This window comes from Rhinichthys klamathensis, unplaced genomic scaffold (genome assembly GCF_029890125.1).
Source record: "Rhinichthys klamathensis goyatoka isolate OS25496 unplaced genomic scaffold, OSU_Roscu_1.1 h1tg000121l_1, whole genome shotgun sequence".
Lineage (NCBI taxonomy): Eukaryota > Metazoa > Chordata > Actinopteri > Cypriniformes > Leuciscidae > Rhinichthys > Rhinichthys klamathensis.
In genome coordinates, this window is record NW_026606658.1 from 6538413 (window position 1) to 6556755 (window position 18343).

Consider the following 18343-nt stretch of genomic DNA (forward strand, 5'->3'; position numbering starts at 1 on the left):
AAGTACATTTTTCCTTTTTGTGTAACGCAATATTATGTTCATTTTTTACATTTTTAGTTCAGCTTTTTCAAATATGTTCTTGCCTTACTAGTCAAGCTAGTAAGTTAGCCTTGTTTACAAAGTTTTCGTCATGTTTCTGACATAGCTAACGTTACTTAGTTTCTTCCTGGCGTTAGTTTTTTCTTTTCTTCTTTTAACTATATTTACGTATGTTTATGCAAGTGTGAGTACTACAGCATGTGGTTTAAGATAGTATTGGTCAGTCGAATAATTAACTAACTTACGTAACCAAATCCTGAAGGACAATTCTCCCGCCCACGTGGGAATGGTAACGTTAGCAAAATCTTTACAACAAGAAAGACTGATCAGTATAACTTGTGTTGTTTTCTAACTAAACATAATGATGTTTTGTTTGATTCGACAACCATGCTGCTAGTCTAGATTAACTTACAGTGTTAGCTAACACATGCTGCTTCGCCTTTTTTACTCACTGAATTCAAGCATGTTCGACATGTTGAAATGTATCTAGCTACAGTAGATCGCCAAAGCTTTACATCTAGAAAGAAAGCTTTACATCTAGAAAGTTTAACTTTTGGTGTTTTCTTACAAAAATAACGATGTATGTGTGTGTGTATATATATATATATATGTATATATGTGTGTATATGTATATATGTGTGTATATGTATATGATTGTGTTTGTCTGAACATGGTTTTCTGTTGATCCACTTGTGAAAATGACTCGTTTTTTGAAGGGGTGAGCATTTTAATGTTATTGATTTTGCCTGGAAATTAATCAAAAAGTATACTTTATGCAAAATGTTCTTCTATTTTAGATGGTTCACATTGTTCAGTTTATCAACGAGGAGGATCTGCCATTTGCAGTGGTTCCGCAAGAGTGGCTCAGCGAGAGCATGTGCCATTGGCCCCCATTTAACCTCAGCAAAAAGACGAAGGCAACAATTTAGCCATCCTCTGCACACCTCCACACAGCACCTGGGAGAAACATCATTTTAAGTTCATGAAGGGAGCAGGTAAATGGGTCTGACTTGTGTATTTGATTTTCCTGTATTTCATCTGTGTAATTTATTTTCTGTTTATTGTGGATAACTGACTCTTTCATTCATTATTCCCTACTCTAGAATCTTGGAAGTCTCAAGAAAAAAAACTCTAGAAAGATGCATCGATTCCAGAAAACCAGGAAAATGCTGAACTGGTATGTAAAATCTATTGCTGTTATGCTGGATTTGTGATCCTGCCACTAAACTATACCATTTGTTAGATTTTCAAATTTCTGTTTCCTCTTTCTCGCAACCAGGTTTCTCCCCAGTAATCCAGACTCCACTTCACAGAGCCAAGAGTTTGAGTACAAGTAAGTGATGTTATTTGTGAAGTTTTTTTGTCTTGGAAACTATTGCTTCTATTTGAAGTCGGCATGAACCGGAAGTTACAAACGACTTTTCTCCAGTGTTGTGACGTATTTAAAAATGAAACGGTATATTGAACGGAGGGCAGGGTTTTACTCTAGCGCTCCTCTTCTCCATCTCTGCTCATAGCACGGTTTGAGGGGAGTTGCCACGCCCTCGCGCCATAGCACATGACCGGAAGAGAAGAGAAGTCGTTTCGAGGGGGGAGGGAAGGGTAACGTATTTGATTAAAGATTATAAGGCTACATGAATTTTAAAATAATAATGAAGTGCACAGATAAATCATTTATAATAAACACTACAATATTACATATAAAAATACGAATTGTAAAATCTTACTTCAAGAGCAGGTGAAGCAAGTTCAACAAACAATGTTGAAGACGTTTGCTTGCACTGAGCAATTAGGTACAACTTGCAAACAGCACCTGTGGTTGTCGGTTTAATTCCCACTGGGGCTACCTGTACATGTAGTAGACCTAGATATAAAGTAAAATTTAAGATTGTATACTGCATATATTACAGTCTGAATCCTTAGCCTTTCACATTTTTATTTATTTATGAGAAGCTTCAGAGAAATGTAATTTGTAACACTTTTTTGGATTTTCAGCTTGGTGTAGGGGATAAAGCATGTTTTAGAGACATGTTCCTGAAGACCATTGTTCAAAGTAAGTTGGATATTTTTTTTTTATTTAAGTAGATGTGTATGTCCTATTGTCCTCATGCAATTCAAATTAAATGACAGATCTGTATTTTCTATATTAGCCATCCGGAAGGACCCGGCAACCCAGGATGCACTGATGAGGCGGTCCAGGTTAACGTTACACGTTACCTGAAAGGAGCATCTGACCGTGAAGGCAGAAAAAGGCGCCGCACAGCTGAGAGGGACCCACAGCCGACCACTTAAAACTAGACTGACTACTGACACCCCAGAATCACTGACAACTGGAATCCTTTCTTTATCTTGCAGTCAGTAAAATCAAGACCCCTAAAGAAGTCAGAAGTGTCAGACTACACTCACTCACTGTGGAAATTACTTTCTTTTTTTCTTTTTCAAATAAAGCTTGTAAATCCTTGTGCCACAGGTCAGCATTGCCGTTATAATGGCCTATTCTACTCCAGAGCTTTACTATAAATTACTACCACTTATCATATTGTTAGAAATGGCTTGTAAATGTAGTTATACTTTTATTTATTTGGTATCTTGCACATTATTTGGTATCAAATATCCTCTTTACTTGTCATAATGTTTACTGGTAATTTGTTACCCTAGAGCTGTCCTTTTTATATGAAAACTTATTGTAAGTGTTGTAATTGCAGCCTTTTGAATCCAAAATTGAATTGGAAACCTGCATGTTAGTATATTGATTTATTGATTTTTCTGTTATGTTTCAGTGATCTGAAACATCTTGTTTAAATGACAGTTACTGTACTTTGAAACGTGGAATAAAAATGCCAATTGTAAATTTGTCTGGTTTGAGCAATCATTATTCTTGATAAACTGCATGCTATAAATAAAATATATATATATATATCTAGCCAGAATAAGCGGCGGCAGAGCGCTCGAAAATAGCGTTTGCCTCCGGCGGGCTGCGGAAGGACGGCCTTCAATATAAAGCGCGGCGGAACGGCGGTTGGCCCGCGGGCCGGCCGCTTAACGAAGGCGGTAGGAAGGCGGCTGCCGCTTTTAAAAAGCGGCTGCCGCCGGCGGTGCGCCGTCCAACGTGTTTGCGATGTCGCCATTCTGACGCTTCTACTGCCGCCGGAGAACCGACGGTGGTCCGCCGACTCATTGCTATCTGGGCTGTTGTATGAATCTTTGTGACTGACTCAAAAAAACTGTTCAAAAGAATAATTTGTTCACAAATCACACATCACGACTCACGCTGTGTTCGTTGTTGAAACATTGGCGCGCACTGTAAATATGATAAACTATTGACAAATTACATATGGACACAAACAAAAACGTTTTCCTGACTGAATTACTACAATTGTTGCAAAGTTTTTAGTCACATTCTGGAGCTCTGATGACAGAAGTGGTAGAACACTGAGTAGCGCTTATTAGTTGTTGTGTGAGATAAAGGGTGAATGTTTTGCAGCTGAGACAGGATGTGATTAAAAAACACATTTGACAACCTCACTCGCAAATGGTCTACGGAAATAAAGGCACTCACACGTCACAACTGATGTTATCGGTGTACTAGTCCTCCTGCTCGTAGGACATTCTGCCTATGCATGGGATTTAAGATCGGAGTGTGAATATCCATATAGCACCTTCAGTTCACGCTGTTATACCTATAAGACGACAGGAACCATTTGTTAAGACAGTGTTCCAACAGAGTCTTGATAACTGTATTTGGGCCAATCATTGTATCATCAAATATTGTGCCCTTATTTTAAACCTCTCTAAAAATAAACACTTGGACCATGGGAACACTTCATATAATCATGCTTTTAGAGGCTTAATATTTTTAGCAGCAACAAGAGATTGAATGTTCTCTATGGTGTCTCATTTTGGTTTGCAATAATTGCCCAGGCAGCAGGAGTCTGCCAGGCAATCACATTAGCAGACAATCGATGAAAAACCTTTTAAAAAACACCATTATAGGCCTAAACATATATAGGGAAAGAGACAAGACATCAGAAACCAGAAAAGCAGAGCAGAAATCAGTGCCAATCTGTGAACAAGCAGATACTGTACGACCAGTTTGAGTTTCCTGCAGAGTAGCCGAATGTTACACAGAGTTGTTAAGGATATGTTAAATCTCAGATAGATGAAAGCAGATTGAATTAACCAAATAGTATGAAAAGAACTCGTCATAAGCACTATTCGGACGGTAATTGTTTCTCATGGAGTCGTAAGGTATTGTCAACATTTACAGGGGCTAGTCAGTGATTTTATTGCCATCCAAATCCAGAATGTCAGTGTTTTTCTACCAACACCCGCGTAAAAAAAAATCCTAGCCGAATTACCTACTGTATTTTGACACACACTAAGGACATGTGGCAATTTAATTGCCGTCTGAATCCACATCTCCGAGATTACAAGAGATTAATTATAAATTCACTGTTTAAATCATTTTTTACCACTGTGGTACACAATGATATTTTGTTGATCCTGGAACAACATTCCTGTCTGAAAAAATTGTCCTATCCCTACCCCTTAACCTAACCCTACCCATAACTTATCCCTAAAATTAGGGGGAAATAATAGGCGAATAACACTGATGTAGAAGCATGGTTGTACGCCTAAACTTGACATAAACTGTAACTGTCCCCCAAATCTGATTGGTTGATTGGAATGTTGTTCCAGGATCAGTAAAGATGTTGATCCAGAAAGACTAACTTGGTGAAATCACGTTCACACGGAGTACAGTGCAGTAACTGTTGAGCTTTGGTGTAATTTGCATGCATTTTAAAGATGCACAGTTTTAAATGCTGAAAAGTATTTATAAGAAAAAAAAATTCATCACCGCTCCACCTCAGCGAATGGGAGCTGTTAAGAACAAAAAGGACAAGGAGAACAAAACATTTGAAATGGGCCATTATTGTTGCAGCAACAGCAGCACAATTTTAAAATATTCTATAAAATTACATATTAAAAATACAAACAAAGCCGCTTATCGTTTACCAACTTATTTTCACATTTTTAAAATGACATGCATCATTTTGAGATAAAATGCAAGACAGAAAACCATTTCAACTATAGTGCGTCTATCTTCCTATTTTTAAATTAATTTAAAGAGATTTAAATGTGAATTTAATATTATTGCATGCATATGACATTTTATTTACAGCAGACAATCATGCGACTGACCACGTGAGCAGCACGTTTCATTCACAAACTTTCTCCTCCACAGTAAATAAATCGCCATCCGAGTTTTATCACTGAGGTGCAATGCAAAGTTATTTTTACAGACATCCACGAAACAATTACCATCCGAATAGGGCTTTATTCAACTAACATTTTCAATGAGCAATGCAAGTGATCTGAGCCTAGCACATAGCTAGAAGCACCAGCTCGATGAAGAGTTGCATGATAATAATGTGAGGGATAACAACTACAGAAAAATGATCAACCACTATTCTGAATATTGGTAGGAAGTCTATGGTTACGGCCCTGGATAGGGTTGTCCTATCCTATAGGATCTCATGCTTTTAAAGCTAACTTGCTATTGCTAACCACTCCAAAATGTGCCTACCTTACCTTTAAGTTTGGGTTTAGTGTAGGTGTAGCATACATGCAACAACAAACATAATAAAACGTTTCCAGATTCCAGATTTGTATTTATCTGTTGTTGGTTTTTTCCCTCGCAGCAATCCCTGGACTTATTACTTTGCAGGTGTATAACTTTAATAACTTTAAAACTATAATTTTGCAGAAATGTCACAACAGGCACGCATTTCAAATGATCATGTGTTTGATCATTACATTGAAAGAAGGTACATTAAGGAACACTTGTATGTAAGGGACAATGCTAAACTACAGTTTTGTTTTGTTTTACAAGCCAGTATATTATATATATATATATATATATATATATATATGACTTCAGATGCAAAAGCCTCTAAGTCCGTCTAAAGTTTTTGTTTAATATTAACATTTTTATCAGGCTCCTATGTATAGGTTTCTACCCAAGTACCGGCATTTCTGAATGGGCTGAGGCTGGATTTAGTGAGTTTGAAGTGAAAGTATTTGATGAGCGTATACTATGTGCAGAGAGCATTCACTCAATATTATCATCTCATTTTTGACAGAGGTGGCTTTTAGAGGCTTTTGCATCAGAGGTCATATATATATATATATATATATATATATATATATATATATATATATATATATATATATATATATGTATGACCAGGACCACACCCCTAAATGCATTGAAGCAACTGCCATGTGATTGGTTGATTATATAATTGCATTAATGAGAAATTGAACAGGTGTTCCTAATAATCCTTTAGGTGAGTGTATACTGTATATATATATACACATATATATATATATTTTTTTTTACTTTATACATAATTTGTAACTTATGCACAGCTGGTGCAACTGTGCCTGTTGTTTAACAGCAGTTTCTTCAACACAAAATTACACATTCATTATAGAGTCATCATTTTAAAATCAGTGTTAATAGACATACAATTAGTAAATCATTTCACCATTGATTAGAGCAGTGGTTTTCAAACCTGTCCTGGAGGACCCCCAACACTGCACGTTTTCTTTGTATCCCTAATCAAACACACCTGATTCAACTCATCAGCTCATTATCACATGGGTTAATGAGCTGATGAGTTGAATCAGTTGTGTTTGATTCGGGAGACAAAGAAAACGTGCAGTGTTGGGGGTCCTCCAGGACAGGTTTGAAAACCACTGGATTAGAGCATACAGATGCATGCCATGCTCTTCAAAGAGTTATTACCACAGTTTGAAACCTTTCAATCCTGACAGAAGTGCACAGTTTGCTTATCTAATTATAAACAGCATGAAGGTTTGTCAGCATTTGTTTAAAGACATATGTGTGTTATTTGATCAGGGTGAAGTTTTTAACTTTGTTAGTCTAACACCATGTGTTATGCACCGTTGCGTGACGCTGAGCAACGCACAGACTGGTAGCCTCTCTGAAACGCTGAGATCAGACAGTGATACAAACACTTCTGGAAGGAACTTGTCCAATCAAGGTAGAGGACAGGGAAAAAAAACTGTTGTATTAAAATAAATAAAGGGCAGAATTAATGAGCATTTCAGTTTTTCTCACTTGCGTTGTCATGACGGCCTTCGCAAAGCATACATTTTTGGATACTGCTCTGCATATTAACTGAATTGAAATCACTTACAGCTAATTTATTTAATAATTACCATGTCTGTTTCGATAAGGTCCTTATTTGAATGATTGCAAGGCTCCTTGTGTTTTTTTTTTAACTAGGGGTATATTAACACAGTCCACAAACAAGGACACACACAGAGAGAGAGTTACACACAAAACGCCATAATGAAGTCACCTGCTTCCTCTCAGAAGGAAGTGTGTTAAACATTTCAGACTTGCACTTTGTGCTACATCTATAATTAAGCTGCCAAAGCAGCTGTATTATGCCCAAAGCACTTAAAGGTGCTGTAATGTCAGAATCCTAGGACTAGGTAATTGAAAGTCTATAAAACTCGATGACTTTATCACCTAGTTTGACTAGTTACTTGTTATAATAGCAATAACTCATTTCAAAGCACAGGAACAGCCAAAGGTTAAGTATTAGCTGCAGAGCATTCTGTCAGGGGTGGTACTAAAAAATGTTCACAGTCTAGAATTGACTTTCTTTTGTGTTTGTTGAAGTGCAGGCATCAGTTTATGGATTATCATAATGGAATATAGACGCTGGATAAACTAAAGGAGATAATATGTAATAGTACCATTGTAATTGCTATTTAGATTACTGTTATTTCCCTTTTTATACACAAATTAGAGCAGACAATCAAATGAATTATAGGATATGGCAGTTTATTCTTTACAAATATGATATGCTGATTAATTAATAACAAGTAGAGTATATTAATATTTTTCTAAGAAAATATCCTCAATTAAGAAAATGAATGTGCATCAAAAATCCTTTACATTCAGGTGGTATTGAATTGTTAAGATGGGGGGGGATTCCTTATATCAAAATTATGTATGGGGCAAGGGGCATGATACAAATTCGTAAATATATTTAATTTAATAAAATATAATGATTTATACTAGATTACCATCTTAAATTGACAGATATCTGGAATGTGTGTGTGTGTGTACTTAACCATTGGGGACAAAGAAATATGGTAAACCTGACAACAAAGCCCAAAACCTTCTTTTGGGGATGTCATCTTTTGTAGTAGAAAAAAAAAAAAAATATATATATATATATTTATATATATATATAAATATGGTGGCAGGCCCATTTCGCCATGGGGAGGGGGCGTGGCCCTTGAGTGGTATTCCCATTGGCCAGCTTAAATTTTCACTTTAAATACAATCCTTGGTTGTATGTTTTGGACCTTAGTGTGTCTGTCCAGAGAAATCCTTGAGTCTCTATTCAGTCCTTGAGACCTCACCCCCCAGGGCTCAATCATTACATCGATTACCAAAAAGGATTACTGTGCATTCACATCAAAAAGCAAGGGTTGAAGATTCCAGCACCAAAACAGCACTCCTCAAAAGGCACTTGAGAATACATGGAAACCATTGCATGAAACAGTGTGAAAATTCACAGCAGTCCAGGAGATATATACACAGCAAAAGAGCTCAGTTGAATATCCAAAAATATATAGATGATGAATTCTGACCTTGGTTTCTCATTGGGCACATCATTAGGTTTGGTATTCATTATACATCACTGAAAACCCAGGAGAAACTTTAAAAGGGAATATTTTTGCACGTTTTAATGATTTCTGTGAAGACCTAGTAAGGCATAATCATATTCTCATGATAAATACCCAATTATGATTGATGTCACATTTCTAAAGGCCCTGTCAGTCATCATTTATAATAGTCAGGACTTTTCCCCCCAGTGCAGCTAGTATCTTTATCTTATAAATCAGTCTGGTCTCCCTATTCACACATCAACACGTGGTAATGAAATTAACAGTCGCTCATTAATTTAGTAAATATCTTATCCTACAGGCACAGTGGCCTGCAGGAGAACTGACGCATTTGCAAGGTCATCTGCTAACACCTAATCAAAAAACAGCAGTCAAAGACTCAAAGCAAATGTTTCTGTGCTGACAGTCAATGCATATAAACTAGGCATAAGGTCAGAATACTTTAGAACTCTACACACAATAACTATTCAAGCCTTTTATAAACAGAAAAACTAAGAAACATGAATGCAAATAAGATAAAACGCAGAAGGAAGAAATGGAGAGCGAACAGATAAAAAAAAAAAAAAAACAGTAGCCAAAAATAATCAGGTTTTACTTTGTTTTTGCATTCAAAAGCAACTTGGAAAAGTATGTCTAGTCTAGCACTAGAAGCTGAAAATATAAAACAAAAGGCAGATGTAAAGCGTGCTTTTGTTGGCTTTGCCCATTTAAAACACAATCATCCCACTGTTTGAATTAAGACGGGGAGATCTTTGCACTGAGGAAGTGTTTCTTGCCCTGCAGTCAAGTGTTCATTTGTGTGGTGGGAGACGGGAAATAGACAGCTGGTTGCAGATGATCCCTGCAGCTGATCTGAGCTGTTTGATTTGATCATTGCTGGCTACACAGCATGAAGAACAGAAACTGTGCCTTGCAGTACAGACTATCTTCCTTATCAAAGGAAAGGATACTCCAGGCAGAGTGAAATAGGACATGCCAATACACACTTACATAAGTCCTAAGTACTTGCAGTACGGAGAAGTTTTAAGTGTAAAGTTTTCAACCCGCGTTGTATTGTACAAATGTCGGTGCTATATGTAAATTAACAATGTTTACACTTTCTCTGTGTTTAGAGTTGACAGTGTTAATAGAGACGATTTTCAACCCGCTCTGTATTGTTAAAATGCCAGTAGTATACATGAACAATTTTTACTCTTTCTCCGTGTTATCTGGACCGAGAAATTCAAGTTTGTGTGTCAACAAAAGACTACTTCCGCATTTTTGTACCCCCGCCCACGGACAAGTCGGACAGTCAAAGGGTTAAGTTATGGTAAAAATGTAACACAATAGGCTTCTTGCCTGTACGCAACAGTGGTTTGCCTCTTCTTCCTAATTAACTGACGGAACGGCAGTTTCTTTCATTTCCCCTCCCACCTCTATTTGGCCTAAAACACAGTTCGTATTCATCCAGTTTGAAATGTTGACTAGAATGACTACAAACACAATTTCTGTAGCGGTGTTCTCTTTATATTTATGGTTCTTTGCTGCCTTTAGCCACTGCCTGCAACGCCCTGGATCCTTCACTGAAAACCAAAGTAACTCACTCCCGCTAAATATTTACTCTCTCAATTATTGCACCCGGGAACAACACAAGTCAACACCACTGTGACTAAAAGCATGCCAAGAAGAATTTCCTTCTCAAGTAATGCTTTAATGCTTTCTGTATTTGTGAGGATAGATCATCCGCAATAAAAGCAAAACCTGTCAGTCTGCTTTGACAACTTCAAGACCTTAACAAAAGATGTTCTCTATGCAGGACAGCACCATGGACAGCTCTCCATTAACACACCTGAAAAGAATGTTTTCCCCAAAAGGAGAACACAAGGTGTCTTGTGTCATGCATCTAATCAAAACACCAAGAATTGTCACAGGAATTGTCTAGCTTTGCAAATCATTTAAATACGCAAACAACTCCCTGTGCTGTGTGTACCTGAATTGGCCCACTTGTCTGCGAGTTCCTCTTCAGCAGCTTTCATAAAGCATCATCAGTATTCAGCTCCCATTGTTATGCTACGGTTCAGCCCTGCCAATCATGTGCTCTCGGTCTCAAATATCCAAAGAGCTGTCAACATCATGCACACGCTGAACTTACTGTATATACCGGTAACAACATTCTCTGCCTCATGAGAGGCCGCCTTTCATTCTTGTGCAAGGATCTACCCGGATCAATGGCGGCGTCATTCATAAACATAAAACACAGTTATACTGCAGAAGAAGTGTGGTGAATGCTTTAATATAAAATCACCAACCTTTAGTATTTACTTCAAAGCCCCAAGGGATATGTCCCTATGACTACTTTATTTAATAAAAGTGAAATTTATTCATAGACCATAACAACAGGTGTTGACCAAAGTTCTGCACAGCGATATCAAAATGACATTTCATGCATGGGGACTGCCAAGACTCAAATCCAACAGTCCCACAACACTGGGGAAATAACTGCGGGGCTTCACAAAGCCTAACAAGTATTGCATAAACTGATTTAGACATGGTCTCTTGATAGTGAAATAAATAAAAATGGATTTTCAAATGACAATCATGCACTCTTAAGATTGCTGCTTGTTCACATGTAGCCTATATATCAATAAGCCAACTTCATTTCAAATCAGATTACAGCAATATCAGAAATCACAATTCAACAACAATTTATTTTAAACAAAGACTGGGATTATGTAAGGTTATTGAGCTATACTGGTCTGCCAAGCAGTCCTAAAATTTTCTCTTTTTATTTCTTGACCTGTGTGTGAAGCAAATTTCGGTAACACTTTAGAATACGGTTCCTTCGTTAACGAATAACTACACAGGAACAAATGAGTAACACAATATTAACAATCTAGTAACTACTATTAACTAACAAGGAATTCTGATTAACGAATTAGTAAGTAATAGCGCACAGATGAAAGTGGTAGTTCACTATTAACTAATTGATAACTACTATTTTTTTATGCTTCCCAGAGAACTACTGAAAAAGATTAATAGTTAATGCAAAACTAATCAATAACTATTCAGGACAAATGACTAGTACTACATTAACATTAATAACTGCTTCTGTAAACAAATACACAAGGTTTATCAATATGTAATAGCATAGCAGACTTATGATTTGGGAAATAATTAGCCTATGCTCTCTCCTAGAGACCTATTTATCAACTGAATAATTTTAAAGAAATGGCTTTTTAAATGCAGTTGTCGGGACCTTACTTGTCCTGTAGTGATTCAATGCCAGTCCAGAGGAATGCCAGAAAATTGGCCAGAGTCACGGTGACGGCTGGAACATATTGAGTAACATTATCGATTATCGATATTGAGAACATATCGGCCATCCAAATATCATATACAGTGATTTTATTATTTAACCTATACCTCGCAAAAAAAAAAAAAGAAGATTTTATTAATGTCTCCTACCTCATACGTGTGTGCAAATATCTTGTGAAGGATTAGACGATTCTACACTTTAGGATTGGCTTTTCATGTAATAATCATGATAACTAACTAGTAATGACTTAAGTGTTACTACATACTTCTAAAGGAATGACTAATTATTTGGATTCGTATTCTAAAGTGGAGATCATGGTAACTAACTAGTAATTACTCAAGTGTTACTACATAGTTCTAAAGGAATTACTAATTATTTGGATCTGTATTCTAAAGTGAAGATCATGGTAACTAACTAGTAATTACTCAAGTGTTACTACATACTTCTATGGGAATTACTATCTAAAACTTCACCAAAAACCTCAAAAGCTTAAAAGAATGAGTAATTCCTTTAGAAGTATGTAGTAACACTTGAGTAATTACTAGTTAGTTACCATGATCTTCACTTTAGAATACGGATCCAAATAATTAGTCATTCCTTTAGAAGTATGTAGTAACACTTGAGTCATTACTAGTTAGTTACCATGATTCTTACAGTAGTTCTCTGGGAAGAATAAAAAAAAAGTAGTTATTGATTAGTTAATAGTGAACTACCACTTTCATCTGTGCGCTGTTACTTATTAATTTGTTAATCAGAATTTCTTGTTAGTTAATAGTAGTTACTAGATTGTTAATATTGTGTTACTCATTTGTTCCTGTGTAGTTATTCATTAACGAAGGAACCGTATTCTAAAGTGTTACCCAAATTTCTAACATTATTAACAAAGATTAAATTTAGCTACATTTAAACAGTCAGTAAAACAAAGTAGGTTGAATATTTGTTCTTCCGAGCAACACACATGTATAGGGAGACCGGGGAGTGTTGTAACTGTCACAAGTCAGAAAAGAGCTGTGGTGATGTCATCAATATCATACACTTGCATCATCATTGGCATGTTACTGTGAGCAACAGTTTTACATTGACCAAAAAACTGATTTTCAGAAGGGAAGGTAACATTTTTTTATCAAGATTATTTTTTGCCTTGCAATCATTGTATTGTAGATGCAGCTTTTTGACTTGCAAAATTTAAAGTAGTTGTTTCTCTAGTTAATTTGATGCTTTGCATTCTAGCTAACTTCAAGCTCACTTGCTAAAACAGTTAGCCAAGTTATGACTGTTGGGGATAGTTATTAAAAGTCATTAAAAATGTTACAAATGTTTATGATGATTCCAAATATCAAATCCCCTGTTAAGACAAAATCATGTGAGTTTTTTGTTGCACATTGAGGGATTTGTTGTAGTAAATATGATCATCATAGTTTAAGCGCATGTCTTATCGGATAAACATTATCCGCCCCAATTAAGCGCATACATTTTTTTGTGCACATTTGTAGAATGTATGTGCATCTCTGAAATTGTCCACTTTATTTAAAATGATTATTCTTTGTTCTTCAAAGACATTGTGTGGATTTTATTTCAGCAAATTACCTCTCATTGTTGCATCTATCCCCAGCCTACAACTCACCTCAGAATAGTGGGGTATTGTTGTGTTTGACATTAACTCACATAATCTGTGTTTGTGTTGTACGTGTCCAAGTGCGTTATATTTTTAGCAGACAAATGTAGCTACAATGTATCAAATTCACAAACAACCAGTTACCGATGCTCAAACAAAAGGTGTACTTTCATACAGTCTCCCCCTAAATCTAAACGGATTTACGACAAGCAGCACACATCTGAACACGTTTGAGAAACACCAGCTTTTTTGAGTGATTCTGTAAAAGAAAAAGAAAAAAAGCTAATTTGTCTCTTAAATGTTTCATTTTTGCAGGCAATGGCTACAGTCATTTTTTAGTCTGCAGTCCTGACTTTCACAGGAACGGATTATGAGAACACTGCAGATCCCTGTGGGACTAACCCAAGGTCAGATGCACTGTGATAATGGGGTTAACGTCATTTGCAACACGCCAATGCAGAGGAGAAAACTGTTTCAAAATAACCTACATTTCACATCAGAAAAAAAAACCTTTAGAGAAGGTATCTTTAAAAAAAAAGAAGACGTTTGTCTGTATGTAAACCAGTCATTAAAAAAACTTGAAATTAGGCTAAACGTTAATTGGGTGCATAACATCAGACAATAGGGCTTTTTGCATTTTTATTTCTGTGAAATTTCTGCGTTATGTAGGCTACTTTTTATTTTTGTAACAGATGTTTGTTTCCTGAAATAGTGAGGTGAATCTTAGTAAAAGATAACCAAAAACTGTAAATAAATGCACGTTGGCTCTAAACTTTCTTCGAAAACATTTAGTGGCCAAAAGGCAAGTGCGGAGCGACGGTTTGACGTCAGGAGCTGCGGACACCGGCGAGTGCGCTCAGACACATCTGTCAAATATCCAAACAGTGTGTGTGGGGTCTAGCGCACCTGCATAAAGTTCCCGCGTAGAGCTCCGCATTCACCGCGAGCGCAATGAATTACAACAAGTCTGGCAGTATCAGCGGTCCGTCCCGTAGCAACTCCGGTTCGGTGGACGAGCTTGTGATAACATCGACTTTCGGGACGCTGCTGTCTGTGGTTTACATCGTTGGAGTTTCGGGAAACGTCTACACGCTGGTAGTTATGTGTCATTCCATACGCTTCGCCACTTCCATGTACATCTCCATCATCAACCTGGCGCTCGCGGATCTTCTTTACCTCTCCACGATTCCTTTTGTTGTGTGCACGTACTTTGTGAAGGACTGGTATTTTGGAGATGTGGGCTGCAAGATACTGCTGAGTCTGGACCTGGTAACTATGCACGCGAGCATCTTTACTCTGACAGTGATGTGTATGGAGCGATACCTCGCAGTGACTAAACCATTGGATACTGTGAAACGCTCCAAAAGCTACCGAAAAGCCATGGCGTGGGGAGTTTGGATTTTGTCCCTCGTCCTAACGCTTCCCATGATGGTCATGGTTAACCAGACTACTAAAACGACCGCAGATGGAGGGGTGAAAAGAATGTGCGCGCCCACCTGGGCACCCCAGGCGTATAAATTGTACCTGACTGTCCTGTTCTGCACGAGCATAATGGCGCCAGGGCTTGTAATTGGTTACTTGTACACCAGGCTAGCCAAGACGTACCTGGAGTCTCAAAAGACGTCGGCTGTTAATAAAAGCAGCAAGCGCTCGCCAAAACAGAAAGTTTTGATAATGATTTTCACGATAGTGCTCGTGTTCTGGGCGTGTTTTCTGCCCTTTTGGATATGGCAACTTGTCCCGCTGTACCACAAGCCCTTCAGTTTAGCCTCACACACGCACACGAGCATCAATTACCTCGTGGCGAGTCTGACCTACAGCAACAGCTGCATCAATCCGTTTCTTTACACGCTCCTGACCAAGAATTATCGAGAGTATCTTAAAAACCGCCACAAGAGTTTTTACCGCTACACGTCATCGTTTAAAAAGCGCCCACCGAGCTTGTACTCTTGGGGAAAGTCTGCGTCATCCAGTAATCAGTTTGACTTCAACTCTGAGACGCTTGTCATGGCGCAGTTAAAGGTGATGCAGTGAAGAGATTGGAAAGCTTAACCCGTTCGTGTAAAGGTAAGCATGATTCTTCAGTTAGGCGACTTTACTCTGCCCGCCCCATAGGGCCTATGGTGATTTTCACAAACCGTCTTTCCAGCTTTAAATAATATAAAAACAGATTAACCTTTTTTGCTTCGTGTCCCTTTATTAGGCTAATATTAATAAATTTGGTTGAAATCAGGAAAACTATCAATAGTTAGGTCTCCTGCTTGTCATTACCACCACACCAATTTTCATACAACAGATTTTCCACACAAAAAAGGAACAGATGGTTTTGATGGAAATGACAAATGTTATCTAAAAACAGTGAGGATTTTTGACATGACATTTTTATTACTATTATTCAGAAGCAATTCATTTCTTTTTAAGCATTTCAACAAGCAAACTCCAAAGCTTTTCTAACTTTTTCTAACTGAAAAAAAGAAACATTGCCATCACACATATTACTTTTCCACACATTACATCAATATCCACTTAAATATTTGTCAAGGCCATAACCTAAAACCTTATTTGAACGCTGAACGATATTTACAGAGAAATGCTGAGAATTGTTCCCCCTCCATTCACAAAACAACCAACTCATTCATATTTTCCACTTTAGCTTGAACCTAATTTATCCAGTGCACTAATACCACATCCTTTGAATACTTGAAGATGGAAACATGTTCAGAAAAGTGACATCCAAGCAGGACTGTCTTGATTTCAAGGCCTAAGAGATACCCCTGTTGGGTATCACTTTATTTTACCATCCTTTTCCCCCCATGTACTTATTATAGTAATTACAATAACTGGGTAATAACTACTAACCCTGAACCTATAGCTAAACCTAACCTTAACCCATGTAGTTTCCTTATATTACCCAGTACTTTCTTAAGTATACTGCAAGTACACGTAAGTGCACATACTGTAAAACAAGTGTGCAACCCCCTGCTGAGACTAAATGATAAACCTAACCAATTCTCATAAACAAGTAGATTTTCCAGCACTTGAATATGATACATTTGTCATTACAACTGCAGATGTGGGAAGAAGGATCTTTCGACAAGCATGTGAAGATAACGTTAGGGTATATACACCTATCATACATATATAGCCAACACACTACTGGCATAATCACTCATTACTAATATATATATATATATATATATATATAAAAAAATAGAATAACATTGAATAGAAATATTGCTACATTTACAGTGCAGATAAAAATGCAGGCTTTCAGAAGTATTAATAAAGTTTATTGTGCCAAGAGAAACTTTTCCCACATATTTCTGGTAAGTCAAAATGCTGTATATCTTATCACAGAAATGTTACATTATTTTTCATAGAGTTGTAATTAAGTGGATGACAAGGATTTAAATCTAGTGTGGGGGGAAACAGTGTACAACGCTAAAAAAAATAAGTTTAATGAACCTACACTTAGATCTATCATTGGGTCCATATCATTGCAATAATACACAATGACACTATAATTTCTTACAAAGATACCAACTCACAGTGCGATTCCACATAGCCAATCAACAAATTGTCCACCAATCTGAGACGTTCGTGCACTAATACTAAGTAGTCAGTAATCCATTCAGCTGTGCGTGTACACTAAGAAATGAATCAACAGACAATCTGGGCTAAAATTATCTACAAATTGCTTTCCCAGCTCACAATCCATATGGTGGCATTTGCCGCTTAGAGCTAAACTGGCCTATGCATATTCATATATTTGAACTCTGAGCATAATGCATTCAGTCAATGAGTCTGGCATATTTATGGGAAACACTGATATAGAAAAGTGTAGCAGGTGGCTACAGTGACGCTTTACACTCAATATTCTTTGCATAAAATAGAAACCATGTAAACTTGCCAGGAACACCAGAAGAAGAAAAATACCACAAAAGGTCATGCTGATAATCTGTGGTCTTAATCAATAATATCAAGATTAACAATGCAGCAAGTCAGTTGCTTAGATAATCCTTTCGGATGGCTAAGAGAACGAACTCCTGCATTGTTCTATTTTGGTTCTCAATGTCAGCAAGGACTCAACGGTCTTTCAATTGTGTAAAGTGGGGACATATTCACTCACTCCATCTATATCTGGCAGATCCAAGGATGTGGAAGAATAAAATTGATTCTCACAGCCTCCATTTCTCTGGAGACAAAAGAACAGAAGCCATACAACTGGGGCCTGACGCTTTCATGCAGTCATCAAACTCAAGAGTGGGATGACGCTCAGACCAGGGTCATACATGTACGCAGTTATACAATTTCTTGAGCAGCTCAAAGTGCCAAGCCTCGTTCTGGCAAAACACGCCAAACATGGTTTATCATGGAAAGATTAGCTCAAGAGTGGAAGAACTGAGTCTGATGTCAAGAGAGAGCGTATCACTTTACTTAATGACACTTTAGAGAAAGCACTCATATTAAACAAAGCCCCCTTTAATAATAAATTGCACAACCGAAGATTGAAGGCGCCAGTCAAACGTTTCACATTTCCTTTTGTATTTATCAGTCTCAAGAAATTAAATAAATCACAATCTCGCCTTGCGTGTTATTGTTGGGCTCTTCAAGTTGGTAGTCATAGGAAATTGCATGACTTAAGTGTAAACGGTGAG

General features: G+C 37.2%; 1 protein-coding gene and 1 long non-coding RNA gene across 2 annotated transcripts; both read left to right on the top strand.

Annotated features, from left to right (window-relative positions):
• Nucleotides 1-854: 854 nt before the first annotated feature.
• LOC130088762 (uncharacterized) lies at nucleotides 855-1729 on the top strand. The gene is made up of 3 exons (XR_008807493.1): nucleotides 855-1034; nucleotides 1143-1216; nucleotides 1319-1729. It is a non-coding gene; the product is annotated as an uncharacterized LOC130088762 (long non-coding RNA).
• A 12776-nt stretch (nucleotides 1730-14505) lies between these two features.
• LOC130088758 (urotensin-2 receptor) lies at nucleotides 14506-15748 on the top strand. The gene has a single exon (XM_056255726.1). It carries the CDS (start codon nucleotides 14637-14639, stop codon nucleotides 15717-15719), a length of 1083 nt encoding a protein of 360 aa, XP_056111701.1. The 5' UTR covers nucleotides 14506-14636; the 3' UTR covers nucleotides 15720-15748.
• Nucleotides 15749-18343: the final 2595 nt, after the last annotated feature.

Excerpts from the sequence above, each read along its gene's own strand:
- LOC130088758 (XM_056255726.1), top strand. The coding sequence starts at position 14,637 with ATGAATTACAACAAGTCTGGCAGTATCAGCGGTCCGTCCCGTAGCAAC.